Below are 26,090 nucleotides of genomic sequence, written 5' to 3'. Positions count from 1 at the left end.
GGCAATTATGCATTCTTGAAGGCTGTTTCGAGCAGAAAATCATGAGCGGTTCCAGTGGTGGCTGTGTGTAAGGAGAGTAACTACAGGACATATCTCTCTTAAGCCCTCTCCCCTTGGCATGTATTTAATTCACTGAAACTATCCTAAAGGCTTGGGTAACAAGAAGTTTTAGCTCTGAAGCTGAAAGCAAGGCCATTTGAAGCTGGAGCAGAGATTGTGTGAACTACGTGTAACCCCCAAATCCCTGCCTGGACACCTCTTTGGAGGCCAATAGTTTACAGTTTGCCCTTCAGAAAGAAGTGCAATGTTGTATCAGAGCTTTGCACAAGTACTTGTAGAGCCAGCATATAACTCAGCAGAGTCTTGCTTTGGTGGCTGTGCCATTTACATTGGACTTACAAAACTATTTCTCCCTGACTTGCAGTAAGTAGATCCTGTAAGTCTTTCTCTTTGCTGTTTGTAGTGGCACGTTACTCCAGTTTTTAGCCATTGTTCCTCTGTTTTCTGGGTTTGCTCCTTCTTTTCCACCCGAAGATGAGCTTAATGTCTCAGATGTGCCTTCTAACAGCTGGGAAGATCAGAGTTGTTCTGTCTGATGTGGACCCAGTGTGAGCTCAGCAAAAACCTCAGATAAAATCCCCTTTGCGCATCTCAGGCTTTTCACCCAAACTCCTTTGAATCCAACGACTTTTCCCATTGAATTCAGCACATTTAGGATCAGCCACGGTTGGTTTGAATGGAGCTTTCTCCTGCCAAAGCCAGCCAGGTCAGCATCATTAGAGTGTTTCCAGACAGAGTACTTTTGGTGAGATTTCCATGTCATAGAATCCCAGAATGGTTTGTGTTGGAAAGAACCTTAAAGCCCATCCAGTACCAGCCCTCTACCATGGGCAGGGCCACCTTCCACTAGACCAGATGGGAGGCATCCAAGGATGCTGGAGAGCTGGTTGGTGTCACTGCAAGGTCACTGTCATCTCTGAGAGCTCTTGGGCATTGGAGAAGATTGCTTATGACTGGAAAAATGCAAATGCTGGCTAGAAAGGACCTGTGAACCCTTCAAGGCATATCCCCATTTGTTGTCGGAGGAACAAAACCAAGCAAAGCTCGACATGGTCTGGCTCAAGTTTTCCACTCTTCCCAGTGGAGCTTTCAGTGCATGACTGGTATGACTGATACTCCACTGCTTATAGTGAGGGAGGGGAATCAAATGTCAGAGGTAGTTACTTTCAGCTTCTTGAAATCCATGGATCAATAATAAGAAAAGGAGTTTGCTGGTGAGAGGAAAACTCCTCTTTCAGTATCTGCAAACTCCTTGATGAGCTCCAAACCACCCGAGTCAATTTTAAATGCTTGCTGTTAGTGCAGTTTGCTTTCTCTTGCAGGTGAAATAGAGGAGCCACTCTCTTGAGCTCAGTTTACAAGAGCGGTTGGACAGTTCCCACTGCTGTCTTCAGGAATTTTATACATATCATGGCAAGCAGCTTAAAGATAAAACTTGTCTTAAACTCTTTGCGCTCTGCAGACGCGTGCCCTTGTTAATGATATAAAAGGGAAATGCTTATCTTTTGTGGGTAAGAATTCAGCTTTCCCGTTGTTCTTCTTTTGTGGGCTGAACTCTGTAAGTTCCCTTTTTAAGTTGAAATTACTCCCAGAGCACTGGTACTTCAGTGTTTCATGAAGAATAAGGCGTTTTGATTTCTCTGGCATGAATAACCTGGAAGCAGAAAGTTTGTGAGAAGAAAAGGTGACGATGCAGTGGAAGAGGAGGAAGATTAGAGGTGAGGTTTTTTCCAAAAGAAAAAAGTTGGAATCCAGATTTTACCAGAAATTGAAATGAAAATGAAAGATTTAAAGAGCTTTAAATGTGAGATTTTAGTATTAAACTACTATTAGTTACTAGATTTTGTATGATAGTTACTGGATTTGTTCTGTTGAGAGGTTAGAACTCCCTTGTACCATCACTAATTCCATTACAAAATTTCAGTTATTTGGTGAATTTTCTGATGGATTCTGAGTCCTGACTTGTCAAATATTTGGGGGCTTTACAGCAGAAGACATTCTTTTCTTTAGTACAGTGACAGTTTATATGTATCTTCAAGAGAATGAGCGGAAGAATAACATCCAGCTTGGATTTGCTAACACCAGATGGATCAAGCCCATCTTTCTTCTATGGAGGAGGCTGCTCTGTGGGTAGGAATGACGTGGCAGACCCCAGACGTGCTGACTACAGTGTGACTTATGGCACATCTGACACACCATGTTCTCATGAGCAAGATTGGGTGATGAAGTGTGGTCTGAGGTAGTGCTGAAGGGTACTCAGCAGCCTGGAAAACCAGTGCTCAAAATTGTCATGGATGAGATGGAATTAATGAGAGCATGTGATGGATTTGGGTAGAGAGATATGTCAGAATAATGGATGTGCAGGAGCACAGGGCATGGTCAGCCTCTTAATCACTGGCTTCCATCTGTGTATTAGTAGGTGGGTTCATTGTGTGTCACTTCTGTTTCATAGAATCATAGAATAGTTCGGGTTGGAAAGGACCTTAAGATCATCCAGTTCCAACCCCTCTGCCATGGCCAGGGACACCTCACACTAAACCATGGCACCCAAGGCTCTGTCCAACCTGGCCTTGAACACTGCCAGGGATGGAGCATTCACAACCTCCCTGGGCAACCCATTCCAGTGCCTCACCACCCTCACAGGAAAGAATTTCCTCCTTAGATCCAATCTAAACTTCCCCTGTTTCAGTTTGAACCCATTACCCCTTGTCCTGTCACTACAGCCCGTAATGAAGAGTCCCTCCCCAGCATCCAGGTTTCATCAGGTTTCATCCAGGTATCATCACAGGTCGCAACCAGCCCGTGCCAGTTACTGGCAGATAGCAGGCTTGTGCTTGGTGGTACAAAAGTCCAGTTTCAGCTATTCACCCCACCATGCACATCTCACAGTTAGCTGATGCTTGACCACACTCGGATTCTAAATCATTCTTTACCCACTACAAATAGGCTGTTAGCAGGGGTTTGCTTTCAGAAGGGAAGGCTGCAACAACCTTAGGTGTGAATCCATTCTAGATCCTGTTTACCCACTACTTTGTGCAATGTACTTGCAAGACTGATACCAATTTTACAGAGAGTATCAAGTGAGACGTGCAGCAACGTGTCCGACAGTGGCCATTCCCATCTCTGCAGAGCTTCTGCTATCCTTCGAAGATGGAGTTCTCTAACAAAATGAGTGTTTCCATCACTGTGATGGATTCTTTTATATAGGAGTTTGGGTTTTTTTTTCCAGTAACATAAATTGCAATGGAAGAACATGGGTAGATTATAAAACTGTAGAATCATTTCTTGGAGCTTTTATATAGTCTTTAAAAAGGAGTATTCAGAGGCTGTTTTGCCTCGTTACATGGCTTAAATAGTAGAATAGTTAGGGTTATAAAGGACCTTTAGATCATCCACTTCCAATACTTCTTTCCAAAATTCACTGTACTCATCATGAATTTATGGACTGATCAAAACCCAAGCCCTAATTACAGAGGTCTTGTACTGCTATGATCATGTCAGAGGATAACCTAAGCATTTCGGTATGTGAAGATGGTCAATAATGCCTTCATAGTTTTCTAAAGATTTAGATCTCCTTTTAAGTATTACATAAACTTCTCTAACATAAATTCTCATTGTTCATTCTTTGATTCTGTGATGGCAAACTTAACACTGAAGCCAGGAAGTGAACAGAGCACTCAAAGGCTTGTGTGAGCAGTCAGAATAACAGGCTGCTCGTTTTATGGACTTAGTGGCATTTAACATCACTCACTATTGATCTTGCTTTTGTCAGACCAAAAAATATTAGCAATGGGTTCATCACGGATTAGTGGTCTCCAGAGAGTTCATATTCCCTGGCAGAGCCATGTGAAGCTTTAAGAGGACCAAGCTCATCAGTCACAGCAGAAATGAAGGTTTATTTGAGATAAGTAGCTACAGAGCAGGTTAACCTGGGACCTTGATTCTAGTTGTTGAGTTTTCTCTGGATTTTGGCATTGCAGCTTTCCTAATCGATTCCTGTGGTTTCCTGAGTTGCTTTCTTATAATTACATGCCTCTGAGAACGTGATTCCTTTGCTTATCCTTTATACTAAAAATATGCTTTAAAAGATCTTGGAAGAAAAAACCTTTGGAGTGTTAGAACTTGAATTTTAACATCAGGAATATTTCTGAGAGGTCTTGATGAACTCTCCACAAGACGTTACATACATTGTGGTCATTCATTTCCCACGGAAGGGTCTCAGAGACACAGCCTTTTGTACAAAGCCTCTTAAGGTTTGTTTTGTGAAAACAGAAGGAAGCACTCCTCCCTCACTTCAGATTTCTCCTTTGCAACACACAGAAAAGATTCTGAATGCTGGATAATGTTGTGTAAGGATATAGACTATAGACTTCCTTGGCTGCTACGAAGCAAGAGTTTGGGGAATTGGCTCGTTGCTTCAGGAAAATACGCCAGGCTGCAGGAAGGTGTATGCCTTAAATCACATTGTGGTTCCTTGGGGGAAGGGGAAGACTTGGAGCTGTGAAATACTGCATTAAATCAGAAGTACTGTGTGTGTTACCATTGCCTTATTACTGTTTAAGAGGTAGTGAGGAAAATACGGCAATCCCAAGCTCTGCTTTCAGTAATGCATTCAGCATGCATTCCTTTAATGTGTCTGTTTCTTTCCCCCGTGCAGATCAGCCCGCTGCGGCCACAGAGACCAAAAAGCCAAGTCATAAACGTCATTTCAAGCGAAAGACGCTTCTCCGTCTCTCCATCACCTCCCAGCTCCCAAGTGACACCACCCCCAATAACTCCACGGACAAAGCTTTCTTTCAGCATACAGTCCAGTGAGTCTTCAGGCTCTTTTCCTAGCAAATTCTATGTAAAAGAACTTGTAGTGGGGAGATGTATTGCCTAAACATAGCATTACACTAAGGTTTGAGTCCTTTGCGCTGCTCTTTTTGCCCTCACCATGGGATCGCTTGCAGGAACAAGAACTTGCCTCTTAACATCATGCTCCTGGCATTTGTCAGAAGCAATTATTTCACCATTTTCCTAAAGCAGAGATGTTGGGTTGAAAAAGTTGCTTTTCCCTGTCAAATAATCATTAACCATTTCTTTCGTATAGAGTAACTGTCAAAAATAGTGTTGGACTTGATTCTGTATTGGATTTGGGGGGTTTTGGAGCATTAAAGGCTCAGAAAGAAAATCTTTTAATGTAATTGTACTTGAAACCAACTTTATTTGCTGCTTAGTGAGTACAAGGCAGGAGAGGGGAAAAAGCCAGTCTTTTTGATGTATTTTTTGACATTAACATCTATCACTCAGTTTTTATAGAATTGTAGACTCATAGAATAGTTCGGGTTGGAAAGGACCTTAACATCATCCAGTTCCAACCCACCCTGCCATGGGCAGGGACACCTCACACTAAACCATGGCACCCAAGGCTCTGTCCAACCTGGCCTTGAACACTGCCAGGGATGGAGCATTCACAACCTCCCTGGGCAACCCATTCCAGTGCCTCACCACCCTAACAAACAGGAAAGAATTTCCTTCTTATATCCAGTCTAAACTTCCCCTGTTTTCTGTAAAATATCACCTATTTTCTTCAGTCTTCAGGAATGCCTGTTGCAAAACTGGGTGTAATACAGCACCTGTGTCTGTGCCATTGTCCAAAACCTGCTATTCAGAGGTTTTAATTGCTAGCATAGGATAAAACAGTAATGTATTATCTTTTGATATGCTTGATACATGTACCCAAATGGCTAGTACAGTTGTCAAGAGTTCAGAGAAGTTGGTAAAGGGGAGAATAGATGCTCAGTTTTAAGAAGAAAGTGTTGTTCCATCAAGGTCTCTGTTTTATTTGTGTCTTGTGGTACTTAAAACCCTTACCCTTAAACAGTGGTTTGGAAAGCTCCTGTTGCCGGTTGCAGATACACATCCTGTGAGCTGGCATGTGTTTATTCTACAGATCTATAGCAACAGAACTGTCTTCTAAAGGCACGTGGCTTTGCTTTAATGATTTGAACTTGTTGATTGCAGACGTGTGGAAGAGGGAAAGGCAAGAGGAAATCAATGCAGCATTTCCTTTGCAGAGCCAGGCATCTAAGCCAAATATTGTTATAACACTGAACTCTTTCTTTTCTTTACAGTTTTGATAGCAAGAATCTACCAGCTAAAAACTGGAAATACAGAGAAGTATATATACTCATGCAAAAGATATTCTTCGAATTGGATTAGTTCTTCCTGTGTACATTTTATTAAAACTAACTTGTTTTCTCCTTTAAAAAAGTATTTGAAGTTATCACATTTTTCTGCACACAGATCATAGAACCATGGAATGGTTTGGGTTGGAAAGGACCTTAAGATCATCCAGTTCCAATCTCGCTGCTCTGGACAGGGATGCCTCACCCTAGACCATGTCGCTGTGGGCTCTGTCCAGCCTGGCCTTGAACACTGCCAGGGATGCAGCATTCTGAGAATATTTAATAGATATAAATAAGTATAAATACTATATAGAATCATAGAATGGTTAGGCTTGGAAAGGACCTTAAGATCATCCAGTTCCAACCCCCTGCCATGGGCAGGGACACCTCACACTAAACCATATCACCCAGGGCTTTGTCCAACCTGGCCTTGAACACCACCAGGGATGGAGCATTCACAACCTCCCTGGGCAACCCATTCCAGTGCCTCAGCACCCTCACAGGAAAGAATTTCCTCCTTAGATCCAATCTAAACTTCCCCTGTTTAAGTTTGAACCCGTTACCCCTTGTCCTGTCACTACAGTCCCTAATGAAGAGTCCCTCCCCAGCATCCCTGCAGCCCCCTTCAGATACTGGAAGGCTGCTATATATCTTTAAATATAAATAGTATATAATAGTAAATAATATATATGTACTGATGTTTTATGAGTGTTACATAGAACAGGTTCAGCTTCTTTCCCCTAATTGAGGATTGGTCATGATAAACGATTTTAGGAATTCCAAGGATCAAGAAGTTACTTCAATGCATAAATTGGCTAAACACAGTTAATGGGTTGCGAAGTAATCCTGCTTGCTTGTTAGCTGGCAGTTTAGGAGAATGGAGTGTAAAATCTGATCATTAGGTTAAGATGGAAAAAAACAGGCATCTAACTGATCTCCTGCCAGCACAGATATTCTCAGTGGCCCATGTAAGGCAAGGAATAAATATTCAGAGCATATTAGTCTGATGAAACACCTTGAATAATGACAACCAGCCTGAAATGATGAGTAATTATTTGTGCAGTGCCTGAGTTAGCGAGGTGTAGTTCAGCCGAATGGAGCAGGAGGAAATGAATAGATCTGTAGCAAATAGATCTTGAAACACAACTGAAAATGACTGCAGTTTGTGTCAATACCTATTTCTGCAGAAGGGTTGGTGACTCCTGGATTTCATTAAACTGTGGGAGAGATTAGCTAGTCAAGGCAAGTAGGTTTTTGTCATTATAGAGCATTGTTGTTCTACTAAATAGTTTGCCAGACAATGCAAATGGTGTTGTTAATGCATATTATAAACTATTCATGTGGATGGAAATACTCTGTCCCCATTCAAAGGGGTTTATTTCTTGCTGTTTTGCAAAAGGATGAGGTAGTGAAGGTGCCAGCTAGGAACACAGTGGGGGCTGCAGAAAATTAGTGCTGTAATGTAGGGAAAGGGACAGAAGCAGAGCAGAACACAGTTGCACAGGTAGCTGGTGACCATGTAGGTTGTTCAGAGTATTGCAGATGTTAAGTGTTGCCTCCACACCTTGTTTCCTCTGCAGCTCTAGTGAAAACATGGCTCATCTGCCTTTCCATTGATCTTCCAAGTGCCAACGTTAAAGAAACAAAGGTTTTGTATCATTCCTAACAAATTCGGTCTTACCATCTTCTATTAATACCTGTTAGTCTACATGTAGTCTTAGAATGGTTTGGGTTGGAAGGGATCTTAAAACTCATCCAGTTCCAACCCCCTGCCATGGGCAGGGACACCTTCCACTAGAGCAGCTTGCTCCAAGCCCCATCCAGTGGCTTAGATGGAGCTGGTTGAGATTGTGATATCCTGTAAGATGCAAAGATAAAGTGCTCAGGGCAGTTAAATTCACTTTCTCTTTGGGTAATAGTGTGTTATTATATTCATTTTCCGTTTTCACCCAAGGAATGCATATAGTGAGACCTAAAAACATGGCTTGTTTGCAGTAAATCCCAAATGAAGGTTTCCCTTTCTGAAGCAGGCTTCAAGGTTCTGCTGAAGTTCTGGCTAAAGCTACAACACTGAAGAAAATGCCATTCTCCAAGCATCTCCCAGTATTATCCATAACTGCATGGAAAAAACAAATAGATCATAGAGAGAGATACAGAGAGATACATAGTTGTGGATGAGGCATGCAGGATGTATGTCGAGGAGCTGTTTTGTGAGCTTTATGGTCTCCAGTGCCTCAGGATCTTTAGATGTATGATATGGCTGGGAAATTCATATGGAATGAACAGGGAAGTTGGGCAGCATTAATGATTAGTTACAAATGTGCGGTGGTGGATTCCAGTTACGTGTTCGATGACATGAGCTCAGCAGAAACAGATTCTGATGGAGATGTTTAAAGGAAAGTATTATGAATGTTAAGGGAATGGAGAAATCCTATTTATATAGGAAAGGAAGGATGTAGAGCAGGGGCACTGGAAAAAGCAATAAGGAATTGACAAACAACTCTTTTCAGCCTGATGTAGAAGTAGCCACTGAAATTTTGAAGTCCCGGGGTGAAAAATACTCTTGTCCAGACATAGGTGAAAGTTCAAGTGAAAGGATGAAGAGGAAAATTACCGTTTTCAGTGACAAATCAATACAGCCACCTCACAGTTAAATTGTGTTAGCGAGAGGCCATTTGGAGGAGCCATAAAAGGGTGCTTTTGGTGAGATACTGAAAGGAACCTTGCAATCAAAACACCTGCATAAACAAATCCTCCCCTCGCTTCACAAATCACCCCAGTGAAATAAAAAGAACTTTTTCTTCATTTCCTAAATCAAAACGCTTCCCTAATTTATAAGGAACAAATTAAGTTTTACCTCGTAGAGCTCACAGTGGGTTTTGCCTGTATTAAAATGACTGAGTTGCCCTGAAATACACCGTGGGTGGATTTCGACACCGAAACCAATGTATCACTCAGGCCTCAATAAACTTCACTGTCCCTCAGGCTATTCGCCTTTACAGCACCTACCTGCTAGGATTTATCTGCTAAGAGAAGGGAACTGTCTAGCCGGCAAACAGCAATAATAAATGTTTTGTACTTTCTCTTGCGTGATTTTATTTACTCAAGGACCGACGACTGCTCATTTATTATAGTTACCTGGACTTGGGAAGTTTTTGAGGGAGATGTAGTTAATTATAGGCTTTCATTTGTGCATTTTATTAACAAGATGCTTTTATTTTACTGAGGGGAAGCAAATAAAGCTCAGCTCGGTTATGTTTTCTTAGTGCACTTACCAGAACTTCTGTTGAAGTGTGAAGGTGAAAATGCAGAGCTTACAGCTGAGAAAAATTACATTTGCTGAGCTCTGAATATTTTGGCAGGAGATCTGAAGGAAAAATCATTTTCTGTTAAAAAGAGGGCATCATTCAAGTAACAAAGATGAAGACATAGACAAAGCGCGTGTGTAGCGTTACGGCAGTATCAACGGCATCGGAGCTCATGTAGGAACCTGGATCTTTGGATTTGATTCAGTTACTGAATGAACTAACTCAGTCTTGATCTTTACAGACCTGGAGCTCAACGGTATGTCCAGCTCCGACATCCCCGACGTTCCTCCTCCTCTGCCTCTCAAAGGAAGCATGGCCGATTATGGGAACCTCATGGAAAGTCAAGACTTGATCAGCCCAACGACCTCCCCCCCTGCCCATCAAAGGGTGAGTCCCAGAGAGGATGAGGATTTTCTGCAGTTTTCTTTGCCTTTGTGCCCTGAACAATCCGCAGGGAGATGGAATTCTGCTCGTGGATGTTTCAGATCCAGGTCCAGAGATTCCCGCTGTTCCAAACAAGTGCGTAGAGCATAAGGGGAACAGCATCACTCAAAGGGACCAACCTGAAGGGAGGTCGGATTCATTCTGGTGGAGAGGACAAGCAAAATGCTGTTAGCTGTGTCAGTGAGGGAGCTTCAACCAACAGGATATAGTCTCAGCAGCAAGTTAGATTTAACAGCCTTTAAATCCTCAAGGAAGAAAATAAAACACGTATCTGACATCTTTCTTTTCTGGAGCTATTTCTTATCGCCTCTTATTTCCTAGAGGCAAACACATGTGCCCCCTTTGAGGCAAGGAGCTCAGAAACACTCTTCATCAGCAGCATTGTTGTAAGCTTTCCAAAGAAAGCTGGCTTTTTCAGCGTCTTCCTGTATTCTGGAAGCATTTAAAACTAGTTTGGTTCTTTTCTTTAAAGCAGTGCTTTACAGCAGGGCCATTTATTTTCTTTTTGAAGAAAAAAAATGTGTGTTTAAGGAGCTGGGGGAGGATGACCCTGGCTGGATGCTGGGTGCCCACCAAAGCAGCCCTGTCACCCCCCTACTCAGCTTGATGGGGAGAGAAAATACATACGGAAGGCTCAAGGGTTGATATAAGGACAGGGAGAGTCACTCATAGGAAACAGACTTGATTTGGGGAAATTAGTTTAATTTGTTGCCAATCAGAGTAGGATAATGAGGAATAAACCCAAATCTTAACACACCTTTCCCCCCACCCCTCCCCTCATCCCAGGCTCAACTTCATTCCCATTTTCTCTACCTCCTCCCATAGAGTAGTGCCAGGGGGACGAGGAATGTGGGTTGTGGTCAGTTCATCCCACATTGTCTCCGCTGCTCCTTCCACATCAAGGGAGGACTTCTCACATTCTTGCCCCCGCTACCATGGGGTCCCTCCCACAGCAGACTGTCCTCCAGGGACTTCTTCAGCGTGAGTCCTTCCCATGGGCTGCAGTTCTTCATGAACTGCTCCAGCATGGGGTCACAGCCTCCTTTGGGCATCCCCCTGCTCTGCTGCGGAGTCCTCCCTGGGCTGCAGGTTGATACCTGCTCCACCATGGACCACCATGGTCTCTTCCTCTCTTTCTCCACACACCTTGTGGTGTGCAGGGCTGTTCCTCTCACATAGAATCATAGAATGATTTGGGTTGGAAAGGACCTTAAGATCATCCAGGTCCAACCCCTCTGCCATGGGCAGGGACACCTCACACTAAACCATGGCACCCTCTGTCCAACCTGGCCTTCTTACTCTTATCTTTGGCTGCAGTAGCTGTTATGCAGGTTTTCCCCCTTCTTCAGTACATTATCACAGCAGCAGGGCCATCCTGGGGCCAGCTGGGGGAAGCTTCTAGCAGCTTCTCAAAGAAGCCACCCCTTTAGTCCCCCTGATGGCAACATCCTGCCACGCAAACCCAGTACCAGGGCTTTTCTTCTCTTCCGCTTTGGAACGTGTAACTTTGGCCAAGCTGTTGTTTTGTGCAAAAGCACCCAGTGGTAGTGATTCTTATTTGTTTGCAGGGGTGGTTTGCAGCGTTTCTCTGCAACGAACTTCTATTGAGTAATCTGCTTTTCAGTAAATGTCGTGCTTAGAGAAAGCATTTCTGATCTCAGCAGAGGAGAACAGGGTGCCCAGAGAAGCTGTGGCTGCCCCATCCCTGGCAGTGTTCAAGGCCAGGTTGGACACAGGGGCTTGGAGCAAGCTGCTCTAGTGGAAGGTGTCCCTGCCCGTGGCACGGGTTGGAGCTGGAGGATCTCTAAGGTCCCTTCCAACCCAAAGCATTCCATGAGTTTAGGAGCTCAGTTTTAGCTCTGGAATAGTTCTGTTTAAGACAGACTGTCACAGTGCGCAGCACTACACAAGTCCAGCTTTTCCATGATTGAACTTGTAACTGCATTGCTGCAGGAATTTGGTGTTTTCATTCTGAATGATGAAAAAAGCAAATATAGAATTAACCTCAGGAATATGAATAGTGTCATTAAACCCACCAAGTTTTACACGTTTTGTGCATACATTGAGGAATTCTCTGCTCTCATCCTCCCTTCTCAGTTCTTCCCCATGGCTGGATGGTTTCAGTAAATACTTTCACTAAGGTTTTTTTGCAACCCCTTTTCCTCTAATTCCCATCAAAATGTACTGAGCTCTTACCCATTTCCCAGGCTTCTCTCTCAGGGGCCACCTCTCGCTTGACCTGAATTCAGGCCTCTAAGTGGAAAATTACAGGAGGGCTGCGAGGAGTCGGGTCTGAGGAATCCATCTCCATGAAGAAACCTCAGGAATTCAAATGAGGTTTCCAGTTTCTCAAACTGTCTCTTGTGTGAGCTCCAGGGTAGTAAATTCAGTTCCTATGATATAGGTGCTGGTAGTAGCTCGGTGTTGTTAATGAGAGTTCACTCTTCAGCTAAAAAGCACTAACAGTGAGATGATCAAACACATGGTGAGGAGTAAAATCCCAATAGCCAGTTTCCTTTTTCTTGCTGCACCATCCTTGGAACCATTCAAGACCAGGCTGGATGTGGTTCTGGGCAACTTGATGTTGAAGATGTCCCTGCTCATTGCAGGAGGGTTGGACTGGATGAGCTTTGTAGGTCCCTTCCAACCCAAACTATTCTATGAGGCTGTTTGAGGAGCTTCCACTCATGGCCGAATGCTTGATATTCACTGTACTGCCTGCAAATGCCATCATGCTGTGATGGTTGAAGGCCAGACCTGAAGACAACTCAGCTTCCAGCCTTGGTCACGTTGCTATTGAGGATGTGACCTTGTGTAGCTCCTGTACCTGTCATGAGCAGGGTTTCTGCATCATTTAATGGAAGTTCATAAAAATAGAAGCAATATACTGTTGGTTTTTTGCAAAGTTTGATTCAGCTCAGTATTTTTCCTCTTTGCAGCCTTCATTGCTCAGATTCCCTCCACTTTCTTTTCATATATTTTATAATAGAGATGGAGCCCGTTGTGTAACATCCAGTGTTGAAGGCCCTCAGGATTTAAGCATACCTTAGAAATGCAGTCAAATACAGGCTGTACATCATTAGCTCACTGTCCAAGCTTTCCTTCAGCATCTGTATTTCTATAAACCTTCCAAGAGGAGGAAATATACATTCAAAGTCTGCAAAATGGAGCTAAAGCAGATTTGTCACAAAGCCACATGTATTAGTCTTAGAATTAATTTTAGGGACGGCTTCTAGTCTTATAACAATCACTCTGCACATCTATTTCATCAGGCTTATAGGAAGGAAGCTGTTAAAGAACATCAAGAAAATGAGTAGTGCAGGGCATGAAAGATCAGATGGATAAATTCTTATTACTACTGTGATTAAATCCCACTCCACAGTTTTTAATGCCTTCTGTTTCATGGGTCAAATAGCTACATATTTCATAACTTTATAACTCTCTGTCTAGTAAACTGATCATCATTTAAATTACACAGACTTTGTATCAGTGAAGAAAAATCAGTTTAAAATATTGTAGATAAGATTATCTTAGTAGCGTTTAGAATAGAAACATTTCCCTGTAAGAGAAATTACTACACTGTTTGCTCTGGTTGCCTTGCAGTCAGTTATGAAAGCCAGAAAAAGCTGCTGTAGTGAACTGAGAAGCACGCAGTGATATTTGCATCAAATACATCAAACACAACCCTGGCAGTGTTCAAGGCCAGGTAGATACAGGGGCTTGGAGCAAGCTGCTCTAGTGGAAGGTGTCCCTGCCTGTGGCAGGGGTTGGAACTGGATGAGCTTTAAGGTCCCTTCCAACACAAACCATTCCATGATTCTATGATCAAATCAAGCTGCAGGCAATAATGTCATTTAGTGTGTGAGGTGGTGATCGTAGATTATTTGGACTCCACTGTTAACTTGGTCCACCTTAAGTCTTTGATCCGGGTGATCTTCTAATTACATTTTTCTGATTGTCCTCTACCTGTTGTTAACTGAAACCCTTATGTATGCATTCTTGCACTCTATGATTTGTTCTGCTAAAAATGCTCTTGATAATATATGGGATCGTAAAAAAAAGAAGTCTATGACTCCTTCAAGGATTATTATTACATCAAGGGATTCCTTCAGGCAGTTATCATCCTTTACGGGTTCATCCATACCCTTGCATACCAATCACCCCCCTGCTTTGTATTCACAGCGAGAAGGGAAACTCAAAGAAAATAGGCAAAGGAGCACTTAGATTTATAATATTGGCTATAACACTTACTAAGCTTCAGATAATGGTTTGGATGAGAGCATATCGATCAATCCAGCATAGATAGAGAGCTTGGCAAGGAGGGACAGCAGAGGCTGAAAGTGAGGACCAGAACGGTCTCGCCTGGCTGATGACAGTGGAGTTTATTTTGTGTCTCTGGGATCCTGTTGCACGAGGAGCATGAGACTGGTTATCTGGGTATAATGGAAGTGTTGAGATAGAAAGGGAAACCAGGGCAGCTGTTCGTGTGTTATGATGCATACACCATCGTATATCATTGTGTCTCACATTAGCTGCACTGAGCAAAATGGGATCTTAAAGGCTTCAGCAAATGTATTGTCCTGATGTGGACAGAGAGAAATCAGGGAGCACATAGAATCATGGAATGGTTTGGGAAGGGACCTTAAAGCTCCTCCAATTCCAACCCTCTGCCATGGGCAGGGACACCTTCCACTAGAGCAGCTTGCTCCAAGCCCTGAGGGCCTATAGGGATGCTGGGGAGGGACTCTTCATTTGGGACTGTAGTGATAAGACAAGGGGTAACGGGTTAAAACTGAAACAGGGGAAGTTTAGATTGGATCTAAGGAGGAAATTCTTTCCTGTGAGGGTGGTGAGGCACTGGAATGGGTTGCCCAGGGAGGTTGTGAATGCTCCATCCCTGGCGGTGTTCAAGGCCAGGTTGGACAGAGCCTTGGGTGCCATGGTTTAGTGTGAGGTGTCCCTGCCCATGGCAGGGGGTTGGAACTTGATGATCTTAAGGTCCTTTCTAACCCTAACTATTCCATGATTAAATAATTCTATAATTATATACATTAATATTATATTAATATAATCAGTTATATTAAATTATGAAGTTGACTTTGTGGGCTGCGTTTGCTTACAAATGGAAAGAAATGTCTCCTCTCTGATACTCTGGATTTTCAAACCCAGGCTCTCAGACCAAAAGGTTTCCCATGATACACAGCAGTATATAATGTGCCCAAAAGAAAAAGCTAAACTGGGGGTTTATTTACCATCTCTTCGTTATTATGGCCTGTAGGACATGGGAAGCACGGCAAGCCCTTCCTCCAGTGCAGTCTCTAGCACTTCCCTCCTCAGCCAGGCTTTGTGGGTTAAGCTTTCTCCCAAGCAAAGAATGCCTCAAAAGCTCAGAGTCACTTTTTAATAAGTCTCACAATCAATGCGCTGCCACTGCTTATTACAGGGATTTGAGGGGAAAATGGGTTCTTCTTCTGCCTGCCCAAAGGGATGGAGCCCACGCTGTGTCCCTGAGCAGCACCCTTGATTTTGTTTGGGAAGGGGCCGTGGGATCAGTGTGGGATCAGGCTGCGGGGTTTGCTCTGCCCGATTCTTAATCCATTTCTTTATTGCTCTCGCAGGACCCAGGCCTTCAGTGAGAAATACAGTCTGAGCCTGGAGTGGAAACCTAATTCTGAGGGTATTGCTCATAGCCCTGGAGGTCTGTTTCTGTACGAGCCAGAGCAGGAAGGCAGTGCTTTTGCAAATCGGGTTAGCCAGCGCGGTCTCAAATACTAATAGCCTCCTCATGCAGGAATGTGGTTCAACACAGGGAAAATGGCATTAGCTGTGGTTTAACACAGATGGCAGGCACCAGGAGCAAGGTACTCCCCTTGTAAGGGGAGGTCTCTGCTAGGGCAAGCTCTCCTCCCTCATCTGCTGCCGTCAGCCCCATCGGAACGTCCCTCCAGGGAATGTCCCACTGATCCCCCAGCCAGGGTCCTGCCAAAGAGAACGAAGGGAAAAATCATAGAGTCACAGACTGGTTTGTACTGGAAGGGACCTTAAAGCTCACCCAGTTCCAACCCCTGCCACGGGCAGGGACCCCTTCCACTTGAGCAGCTTGCTCCAAGCCCCTCTGTCCAACCTGCCCTTGAACACTGCCAGGGATGGGGCAGCCACAGCTTCTCTGGGCACCCTGTGCCAGTGCCTCAGCACCCTCACAGGGAAGAGCTTCTGCCTAAGAGCTCATCTCAGTCTCCCCTCGGGCAGGTTAAAGCCATTCCCCTTGGCCTGTCCCTACATCCCTTGTCCCAAGCCCCTCTCCAGCTTTCCTGCAGCCCCTTCAGGCACTGGAGCTGCTCTCAGGTCTCCCCTTCAGGAGCCTTCTCTTCTCCAGGCTGCCCCAGCCCAGCTCTCTCAGCCTGGCTCCAGAGCAGAGCTGCTCCAGCCCTCGCAGCATCTCCATGGCCTCCTCTGGCTTCGCTCCAACAGCTCCACGTCCCTCTTGTGCTGCTGCCCCAGAGCTGGACCAGGACTGCAGGGGGGTCTCCCCAGAGCACAGCAGAGGGGCAGGATCCCCTCCCTGAGCTGCTGCTCATGCTCTGGGAGTGCAGCCCAGCACACGGGGGGGTTCTGGGCTCGAGAGCACACTGAAGCCGGGTCATGGGGAGCTTCTTCTTCACCCACGTTACCTTCTCTTATCGAAGCACACTCAGCAAGGGCAGCTGATGGCCACGATGCATATTCAGATGAAACTCTCATAGATGAAGAATGGCAGCAGAGTTTAAACAGTCATTTTCCATTGGTTTCCTCTAGTATTTTCCATCCAATTTTGCTCCCTGGGTCAAACAGCCAGTTAGCTTCAACTGTTGATAATTTGGTTCAAATTCGGGGATTTGGGCTGATTCTCTCTGCTGGCACATTATTGCTGCTTCAGAACGGGAGTGCTGTTCGGACATGACTTCACACTATGGGTTACTTTTCATTGCAGGTATTAAATAAGCAAGTTGCTGCTTGTCAGGTGTCTCATCCCCATACTAAAAACAACGGTGTAAGTGAGAAGGAACAACTCAGAGCTCAGGATGTGAAAGCATTTACACAGCCCCGTGTACTTGACAGCCTATTTACATCTCATTTCTACTGCTGCTGACCTAATTAGATCTGTTAATCCTTCCAACTAAAGTGCTTTCGATTGGATCTCTATAGCTTGACATGTTGATGACCATTTCGTTTCAAACAAAAATAGTTACCCGGGAAGAAATCTCTTGCAGTGCCCCAAGGAGCATTTGGGGGAATCAAATCTTGGCTGATTTTTGGTGGTGGTGATGGTTTTCAATAGTATTTTCTGATAGGAAACGAAAAACATTCTCATTTCTTACTTTGCTTCGTCACAGGATAGGAAAACCATGCATTTTTCATCTTCTTTAATTGATTTCTGGGGCATCCTGAGCGTGTGTGGTGTAGTGCAGTTTGTATCTGTAAGAGAATGGAGACAAATGTTCTTTAAACCTGATTCTTTTCCTGCATCAGGGAAAAGAAAACCAAACAAATGGGAGCAATTTCATGTTTGAAGCAGAAGGAACAGATTGCTTCTGTGTTGCAGATGTGCCTTTTACATAAGGTTTCTGCTTCCCCTGAGGTACCCGTGACTCAAGGATTCTGCCCAAAATAGGTTTGAATGTGAACCAGTCTCTAGCCTTTTGTCACAAAGTAAATGCATGCTTTGAGATATGGTGGGTTCACAGTTAACCATTGAAATACAAACATGAACCCTGCAAAGTTCGTGGTCCTTGGACCGAAGAAAAAGGCTGTGGACCAACAAAAAAAGGTCCTTTCCTAACCTGATTCTAACGCAGTTGTTCATTAATGTGACACTGAGGGAAACTCTGATTTGTATTTCAAAGTTTAATAAGGGGAAGAGTAGCAAAAATGAACTTCATCAGCGTAATAATGATTTTCTCAGTATTCTGTTAAAGGGAGAGAAAAACTGTGCTTGAACTTCTCCCTTTGCTGGGATAAAAGGGAGCAATGGGAGTGATGGCTGGCTCTGGAGTGGCACCAGGTCCACGTTGACACATTTTGTCATGCAAATTTCTCAATTAATGTTGCCCCAATGAGCATTACCCATCCTACTTGATATATTCATTGGTAGCTTGTTATATAAATGAACATGTACTAAATTTATCCAACTTTCTAATGGAAATTGTAAATTCAATTATAATAATTATCTACCTCTCTCTGCTCTTTCTTTCTGCCTAATTTCCTTGCAGAATCTAAGCCCTGGTAGGTTTTGTGCTTGTTATTTATAGCATATATATTTAGCTTATTCTCATTGTATTTGCATTGTAGCTTTTCTTCAGAAGCAGGTCTTCAGGGGTAATTTGATTGTTCTCTGATCAATATGAGAGGCTCATTTGTTTGAGGAATGCCTTTGATCTGATTGAATTGAGAATTATTGCCAATATACTATTTTTTAAATTCAAAATGGATTTTCATAAATGAGGCTTTCAGCAGAGTTACTTTTTTTCTGGTGATAAATAGGAAGTTAAAGATGTCGTCTGAGAGTAGAGCACTGAGGAAAGTTTGATGTTTTGTCATGAATTTGTAACTAATAAACCTCATTTATTTAGTTATGGAATTAATGTCATCCCTGGAAGGAGTTCTGGCACGTTGCACACTGATGTGCTGAGGACCACCAGCATTTCCCAAAGGTTGCCCAGAGCCCCTGCTTGGGTACCTGGCTGTAACTAAGCAGTTTGATTTTGCAATCTGCAGTTCATCATTGAATGTGTAAAGCTGAGTAATCGACAGTCCAGCTCTTATTTAGGTGCTTTAGTAGGGATTCCGCTACCTCAACATGCCAGGTTATCATAGAATCATAGAATGGTTTTGGGTTGGAAAGGAGCTTAAGATCATCCAGTTCCAACCCCCCTGCCACAGGCAGGGACGCCTCACACTAGACCATAGCACCCAAGGCTCTGTCCAACCTGGCCTTGAAAAGGTTAAGACAAGTATTTGGTCAGGTAGAGGAAATAGTTAATGGTTCTGACTGTACTACTTAAGAGGCAGAATAGCAGTGGCTTCTTAATTAACAAAACCTTCAGGTTTGCAGTTAGGAAAATGAAATTCTTATTTTATCTGCTTTTCGTATTAGTTGTTGACTTAGTTTCCTGACTCAGGGGTCACTGTGTCCAGCTGAGCAACCTGCTTTAGTGGAAGGTGTCCCTGCCTGTGGCAGGGGTTGGAACTGGATGAGCTTTAAGGTCCCTTCCCACCCAAACCACTCTGTGATTCTATGAATAAATAGTGCACAGATTGAGCGTGCTCTGGGAGATGAATGCTGCTTACACATCGATGAATGCTGCTCAAGCATCATGCTTTCGAGTCTCCAGTGTTCTAATAACCTGGTTGCTTCCTCCAAAGAGCAAGGGTAAACTTTAACTGGACTGTGAACACGAAAGTCTTCATTGCCCATTAGGCAGGAGGCTTCCCTGGGTAGACAGGGGAATGCCACTTTCCAGGCAGGCACACCCGGTCTCCAGTGCCATGCGCTTGGTGCAGAGATTCTCATTCAGTAGCAGCTTAAAGCCAATTGATTTGAGTTGCTAACTGGGATAGCATGTTGTACCCAAGGAGAAAGGTGAGAGTACGTATGTTGCTCCGTTGGTGGTGGAGAGGCAGAGGAACTGGAGAGTGGAAGATGTTCACAACATGGAGAGACAGGTTTAGGGCATAGCTTACTTGATGATAGTTTGGGATCCCTGTTTGTTTGCCATAGGGGAGAACCAGGAGGAAGGAGGGAAGCTGTGAAACAGGTTGGAAAGTATCTTTCCGGGTAGGACACAGGAAAATATTCCAGGCAAAATCCAGCCTTCCTGGCTCTGCAGTATGCAGTCTTACCTTTCTGTCGAGTCTGTGATTAGTAAAGCTATCTCGTAAGAACTCTGGATTTATGTCTTAAAACCTGCTTTGAAGAGGGCAGTGAGTTACTGTCCTGGTTCAGCAGTAGCAGTCATTTTTCTCCTTCTTAGTGGTTGGTTCAGGGTTGTGCTTTTGACTTTCAAGCCTGGGAACAGCACTGATAACACCAGTGTTTTCAGTTGCTGCTCAGTGATGTTTACTATGAGCAAGGACTTTGTGAGCCTCATGCTCTGCCAGGGAGGAGGGGAAGCCGAGAGGAAGCAGAGACAGGACACCTGACCCAAACTGACCAAAGAGGCATTCCATACCACAGCACGTCATGCCCAGTATATAAACTGGGGGCAGTTACCCAGCAGGGTTGGATCACTGCTCAGTCGGGCTGGGTATCGGTTGGTGGGTGGTGAGCGGTTGTATTCTCTTCCCTTGTTATTTCCCTTATCATTGTTATCATTGGTGGTAGCAGCAGTGATTTGTGTTATACCTTAGTTACTGGACTGCTCTTATCTCAACCCATGGGAGTTACATTCTTTCCATTCTCCTCCCCATCCCTCTGGGAGCAGGGGAAGGAAAGGGGGGGACTGAGGAAGTGGCTCCGTGGTTCTGGATTACCGGCTGGGTTTAAACCACGACAGTTACCTTAAAGATACTTTTTCCATCTATTCTTACACATCTCTGAAGACTCCTGGCCACTGCACTGCAGGAGCATTAGGAGGCTCTCGTGCTTCTTCTGCCCCACTTTTCTTTTTGGCTACCACCTTTGGATATCTTTTAAAAGGAGCAGGTTTGGGTTTTACACTTTCACACAGTTCATCAGTTGCTTGTACACCAGTTTCTTGCTGCGACTGAGAACTCATCAGTTATTTTGTCCACGTAGTATATGCAGTGTAACATATGCATGCATTTTAAATGTTTAGGCTGTTCTTGTAGTGGTGATCAAGGAAATTTGGCAGGGTCAGTGTGTGGTGTAGGGTTTGAAGCGTTATGCACGAGCCAGTGGTTCAGTATGGAGTGGGTAAACTGGGATGGGTGCGCTGAGACATGAACAAGTGGAAATGAAAAAGAACCTTATACTTGGAGGAAACAAAAGGCTGGCTGAGCAGGGAAAGAATGATAAGAAAAAGCAAACCCAGAGTAGCATTTCTGAGCTGTGACACTGCGGTACAGCCTCATGATGGGAAAACTGTACTGCCTGCATAGCCAAAATGCCATGGAAAACCAGACTGCAAAGTGTATGAGTGAACTGCAGTGTTCTAAAGCTCTTTCTGAAACAGATTTTATCATAGATATGGTTGAACATTATGAAAAAAGTCTTAATTTTCATAATGACTTCTTTAATTTGTCCAATTAGCCGGGGAATCTAAGCAAGGGTGCACTTGTTCTGCTGTGTGATATATGAAGTGATTTAAAATATGTGTGTTTGAACAGCCTGGATTTCTGTTTTGAATATTTTAATTATAACTGAACGTGTAACAGTAAATTTCAAGTTACTTATCTCTTTAAATGGTTTCCTTTTATTTTTTTGTTTAATTATTTGGGTTGTGAACTTGCAAAACACAAAAAGAATGGAAAAGCAGCGATGCTGTGGCTTCAACTTGGCTTTTAAGCTTTGTAGTGCACAGAGGCTGAGGGCAGTCGATACAGACCAAGAAATCAATATCTTATCATGATATAAAGCGGGGAATTATAAACTTCTCCAGTGCTTTCAAAAGATTTTTCCTGATATACTAAGCTAATTCATCATAAACCCTGAAGAGATTCTTTCCATTGTCTGAAGTCAAAATTCCATTTTAAGCTAATGGCCAAGAGCATTCCCTACTTGTAGTAGCAATTTCTGCAGAGAAGCTTTCAGGAGGGAGAGGGCTGCGGGCTCCCCTGCTGTCTCTCACTGTTATATATGGAACAGGAACCGTTTCAGAGATCCATTCATTGCTAACATGCTCTGTCAAAATTGGTTTCTTCCAGCACTTGCCACCTCCGCTCCCCAGCAAGACTCCCCCACCTCCTCCTCCAAAGACAACTCGGAAGCAAACGTCGGTTGACTCTGGGATTGTCCAGTGAAGAAGGAAGCGGGTGGTTTTATTTCCAAAGATAAAGCTGTAACAATTCATTTCCCTAAGTATTTTATGGTATATAACGTTTACCTCATTCAGGCGTGCAGTATCTAACACTTCGTGCAATGACTCTAACTCCGTAAGAAACCCATTCGTGTCGGAAACAACACTACATCTCCCCTCTTTCTGGGGTTATTCCCTCCCATGACTTGAAAGAAATCTGGTTTCCTACTTGAGACTGGGAGGCTTTTATCAACTGACAGGCCCCTCTTCCTAAACCTGCTCCCTGCTTCTCCTGAATAACTTCAGGCACATAGGTAGCTGTGGGGATTCAAATGCGAGCTGAATATTTTGTCTCTAAAGCGCTTAGGTAGCTGTGGAGTTTAAAATGAGCTGAGTATTTTGTACCTAATCTCGGTGTATATAGGAATCGATGATGATATTCACATTGAATTCAGTGCACGTTGGAGTAGTCTTCCCAGGAAGGAGAAGCTGCCATGGGATATCCCCAAATAACGGTTGTGCCCGGGGCTGAAAATCAGGCACGTGCCTTCTCTTTAGTCACCAATAAAGTGATTGCTAATGGGGATTGTAAAATGAGTCATTGGTGATCAGTCATTTTCATTCTCATTCAGTTGGCCCTCCTCCTGGGGCTTGGTCAATGAGTAAATCCAGGAAGCCCTTTAGCTCCTGACAGGCACATAGGAAGAGAACCAGAGTAGGCAGATAGGAGACTCCTGGTCATTCCAAACCTAGCAGGTGAGTACAGGAACGGGAAGAGCTTTTTTTTTTCTTCTGTAATGTGTAATATTTCATGTGGATTAGGATGAACTGAATGGAATCACTTTGTCCTTGTGCCATCATTCTGTACAGCATTTGTATATATGATGGTTTTTAGAATGTTTTAATTTTTATGGTGCCTGCTTTTCATGTAATAATGAATTAATGTACCTGCAAAGAAGGCCTCACCTATTTTTAATTCCCTAATGGCTGAAAGTGTAAAAAAAAAAAAAAGGTTTTTTTTTTTTTTTTTTCCAGATATTAAGCTCTGAGAAATATTGGACAATGATGGGATGGGGTGTTGGGAGGGAGGAAAGAAACTAACTTTGTACTCTAGCGTTTTTTACTGTCATCACACCTTTGTTTTTTTACTATCTGCAATCTTTTTACTCTTACGTTAGATTGTTTTTAAATATACCACTGACTCAAAAAAATAAAATACTATTTTGAAAACTTGTCTAAGAAATCCATTCCCTTGGGTTTTATGATCCTCACTACACATACACTTACTCTCTGGTTTTTCCTGAGCAGTTTTGAGGGAGCCCATGATAAAGCTGAAGTCTTTCATCGTACTGGTATGCTTGTTCCTGCCTGCGGAGTACTGATAGAAAACACACATCATCAGCACTAGAAGCATCCATCTTGGTCAATATTCATAATGCCAGCTTACTTATCTTTAAGTTATTAAGTTTTGGCTGAACTCTTCAGAAAACAGATGAGTTTTAGGTAATATTTTCTACCTCGAGTAGCTGCTACACGATGCAGGTAGCTGGCAGAAGCAGGACTTACACAGCAGTTAAACAACGCTGTTGTCACGAAGGCAGAAAGATTGCCCTGCCCATAAAAAGGGGCTCGAATGGTCAGTTACAGTCTTGTAATTTTGCCTTGACCATTTGGATCAAACAAACACACTTCTTGCAGCGTGAGATAACATCAGCTATGAGAGCGTCTGAGAATTCACTGTTATTGTCCTACACTTCCCTATTTGTTTGGTTATTAGTATAATCTCTGTTAAGAGGAACAAGCTGGGAAGGCTCCTTAGCTATAGTCAATCAGATATTCTTTCTGCAGACAATCAGTAATGTATTACAACTTTAAGTCTTTAATTGGACGTTGCTTCAGAGACCGCTCATGCTCCTGCGCAGGAGATCACACAGGGATGCTGGTGAGTTTTCCTCTTTTCTGTTCCATTTACTTTCTAAAGGATGGGAAGAGGCTTTCACATGGACCTTTAACTGCCTGCTTGTAAACGTATTGCTGATAATGTGTTTGTTTTCACACGTCCTTAGCAAACGCCTGTGCTCATGCAAGTGTTATAACTCGGCCCTGCGAGACTCCTCAAGCAAGGGCTGTGCTTTCAGATGGCCTTGCAGTACAACCTCTAAATCTCATCTGTGCGTGTGTTTTACGGATATGCAAGCTGAGACTGGGAATTGAAAATCACTTTTAGATTCACATCCAGACCCAAATTGTCACCGTTTTTACAATCTAACAGCTTCTAGGCTGTAACTCGTAGGAAACCCAGCCGGAACGAATCATTGCCCTCCTCAAAGTGCTGTAAAAACACACTTAAGCAAATCCAGAAACGAATGCAGTTACAGTCTCTAAGCAGTGAACAAACCTGCGAAGGCTGTTAATTTTCCTGTTGTGTGCTCTCTTCCTTTGTACTCCAAAGAGTTCTGTACAAGAGCATCCCAATGCAATATGGGTTTCTTGTGACAGTTTGTTGCAAAGCCAAGCACAAGAGGCAACACATTAAAAGAAGGTAATTTGATTTTAACCAAAGCGGTATCACTCACACTTTGTCATGCTGACATCCTCACAAGGGTCCAGACACGTGTGTCCATGTGATGGGTCTGCGGTTGCTGCTGGGACAGGAGAACAAGAAGTGCCTGCTGTGAAGCCCACATCCCATCTCCTCTGCTGCGCAGGTTGGTGAACATGTGCTTGCTCTTGGATGTGCCCTTGGTTCCCTTTGGGACTTGGGGGTGATCTTGTGTCTCTTTAGTCTGTCCTATTTCTATGGGAAGTCATTAGCAGCGCTTGATGTATTCAGTGTCTGTTGTTCCCTGCCAGGTGAGGATGCTGAACAGCTCCAGTTCTACTCTTCCTCTTCCCACCATCATCCCTTAATGGCATCAATGAATCTTTTGCTTTCTCCACCTCAATGCCTTGAACAGTTGCCTGTGAGTATGGTGGGATTGGGATGACCAGGTCCAGCTGCCACGGCTTTGTCCTGCCAGCATTCCTGGTACCTCCCTACCCAAAGGTCCCCATTCGGACTTCATTCACATCAATATTTCTGCTACAGGAGGAAATCTGCTAGGATAGGTGACCCCTCCATGTCTTCCTTAGTAGACCTTGTCCCAGGCATTACAAGGATCCAGATGGGCCAGGTTTTCACTATGTAAGACAAGTTCAGGGATTAACCTTCCCCCAGAAGCCATCCCTTCACTCCAGTTTGAGAGCAATGGAACACATCAATTCCCATCAGTCCTGTGCAAAGCCACAAAGATTTGTTGGGCAGCAATTGTTTGTTTTCTAATCACATTTCTTTTCAGGGGGAGGCTCAATGCAAAGGTCAGTTCTTAAGCCAGTGTCTGTAATTGACATTTATGATTACTGAGATGTCTCTGGTGATATCATGAATTCTGAGTGGAAAAATGATTTTCAGTTCAGTTTTGTCTTCACAAAGGTATTTGTCTTGACCATGGATGTCTGATAGGTGACTTTACAGAGAAAAATGATAACAGGTTTGCAGTGCATTTATATGTTGTGTGAGTAGATTAACGTGAGTGTGCACACGTGTGTACATGCACAGACATTTAAACACACATTTTGGATATAAGGAGGAAATTCTTTCCTGTTAGGGTGGTGAGGCACTGGAATGGGTTGCCCAGGGAAGTTGTGAATGCTCCATCCCTGGCAGTGTTCAAGACCAGGTTGGACGAGGCCTTGGGTGCCATGGTTCAGTGTGAGGTGTCCCTGCCCATGGCAGGGGGTTGGAACTGGATGATGTTAGGTCCTTTCCAACCCTAACTATTCTGTGATTCTATGATTTTTAATGTAAAATATCTCATTGACTAGTTGAAGGGTCCACCTCTTGCTTCATGTCACCTTACCTATCAATTCTTGTGAACTTTAGGTACCATTCTGTGTCAGGAGCTCAGTGTAGTATTGCTGATGCCAATTTTCCTGTAATGAATATTCACAATTACCTATTTTTAGTAAATGTTTTTTTTGATAAACTGGTCATATTTTGAGTACATATTTGACACAACTGCGTGAGATAAGCAGGAAAACTCCTTACAGAGGTTACAACTGGTTTGACGTTTAAATATACGCAGACCAGTCTTAGCACAAAATAGAAGGATCTG

At 43.6% G+C, this 26,090-nt stretch overlaps 1 protein-coding gene across 2 annotated transcripts in view; it reads left to right on the top strand.

Annotated features, from left to right (window-relative positions):
* The window catches only part of DOCK1 (dedicator of cytokinesis 1), a 315,270-nt gene extending 292,111 nt beyond the window's left edge, over positions 1 to 23,159 (top strand). For both annotated transcript variants that reach the window (XM_057408682.1, XM_057408683.1), the window contains exons 50-52: positions 4,718 to 4,871; positions 9,780 to 9,925; positions 21,845 to 23,159. In XM_057408682.1, the coding sequence (XP_057264665.1) occupies positions 4,718 to 4,871; positions 9,780 to 9,925; positions 21,845 to 21,940 (396 nt within the window). In that variant the 3' untranslated portion in view covers positions 21,941 to 23,159. The remainder of the gene's footprint in view (positions 1 to 4,717; positions 4,872 to 9,779; positions 9,926 to 21,844) is intronic.
* The last annotated feature ends 2,931 nt before the right edge of the window (positions 23,160 to 26,090 follow it).

This window comes from Pezoporus wallicus, unplaced genomic scaffold (assembly GCF_028554395.1).
Source record: "Pezoporus wallicus isolate ANWC-B61680 ecotype Strahan unplaced genomic scaffold, APGP_CSIRO_Pwel_v1 contig_13954, whole genome shotgun sequence".
Classification (NCBI taxonomy): domain Eukaryota; kingdom Metazoa; phylum Chordata; class Aves; order Psittaciformes; family Psittacidae; genus Pezoporus; species Pezoporus wallicus.
Note: the sequence above shows the minus strand (reverse complement) of the source record. Positions and strands in the feature narration are given on the sequence as shown.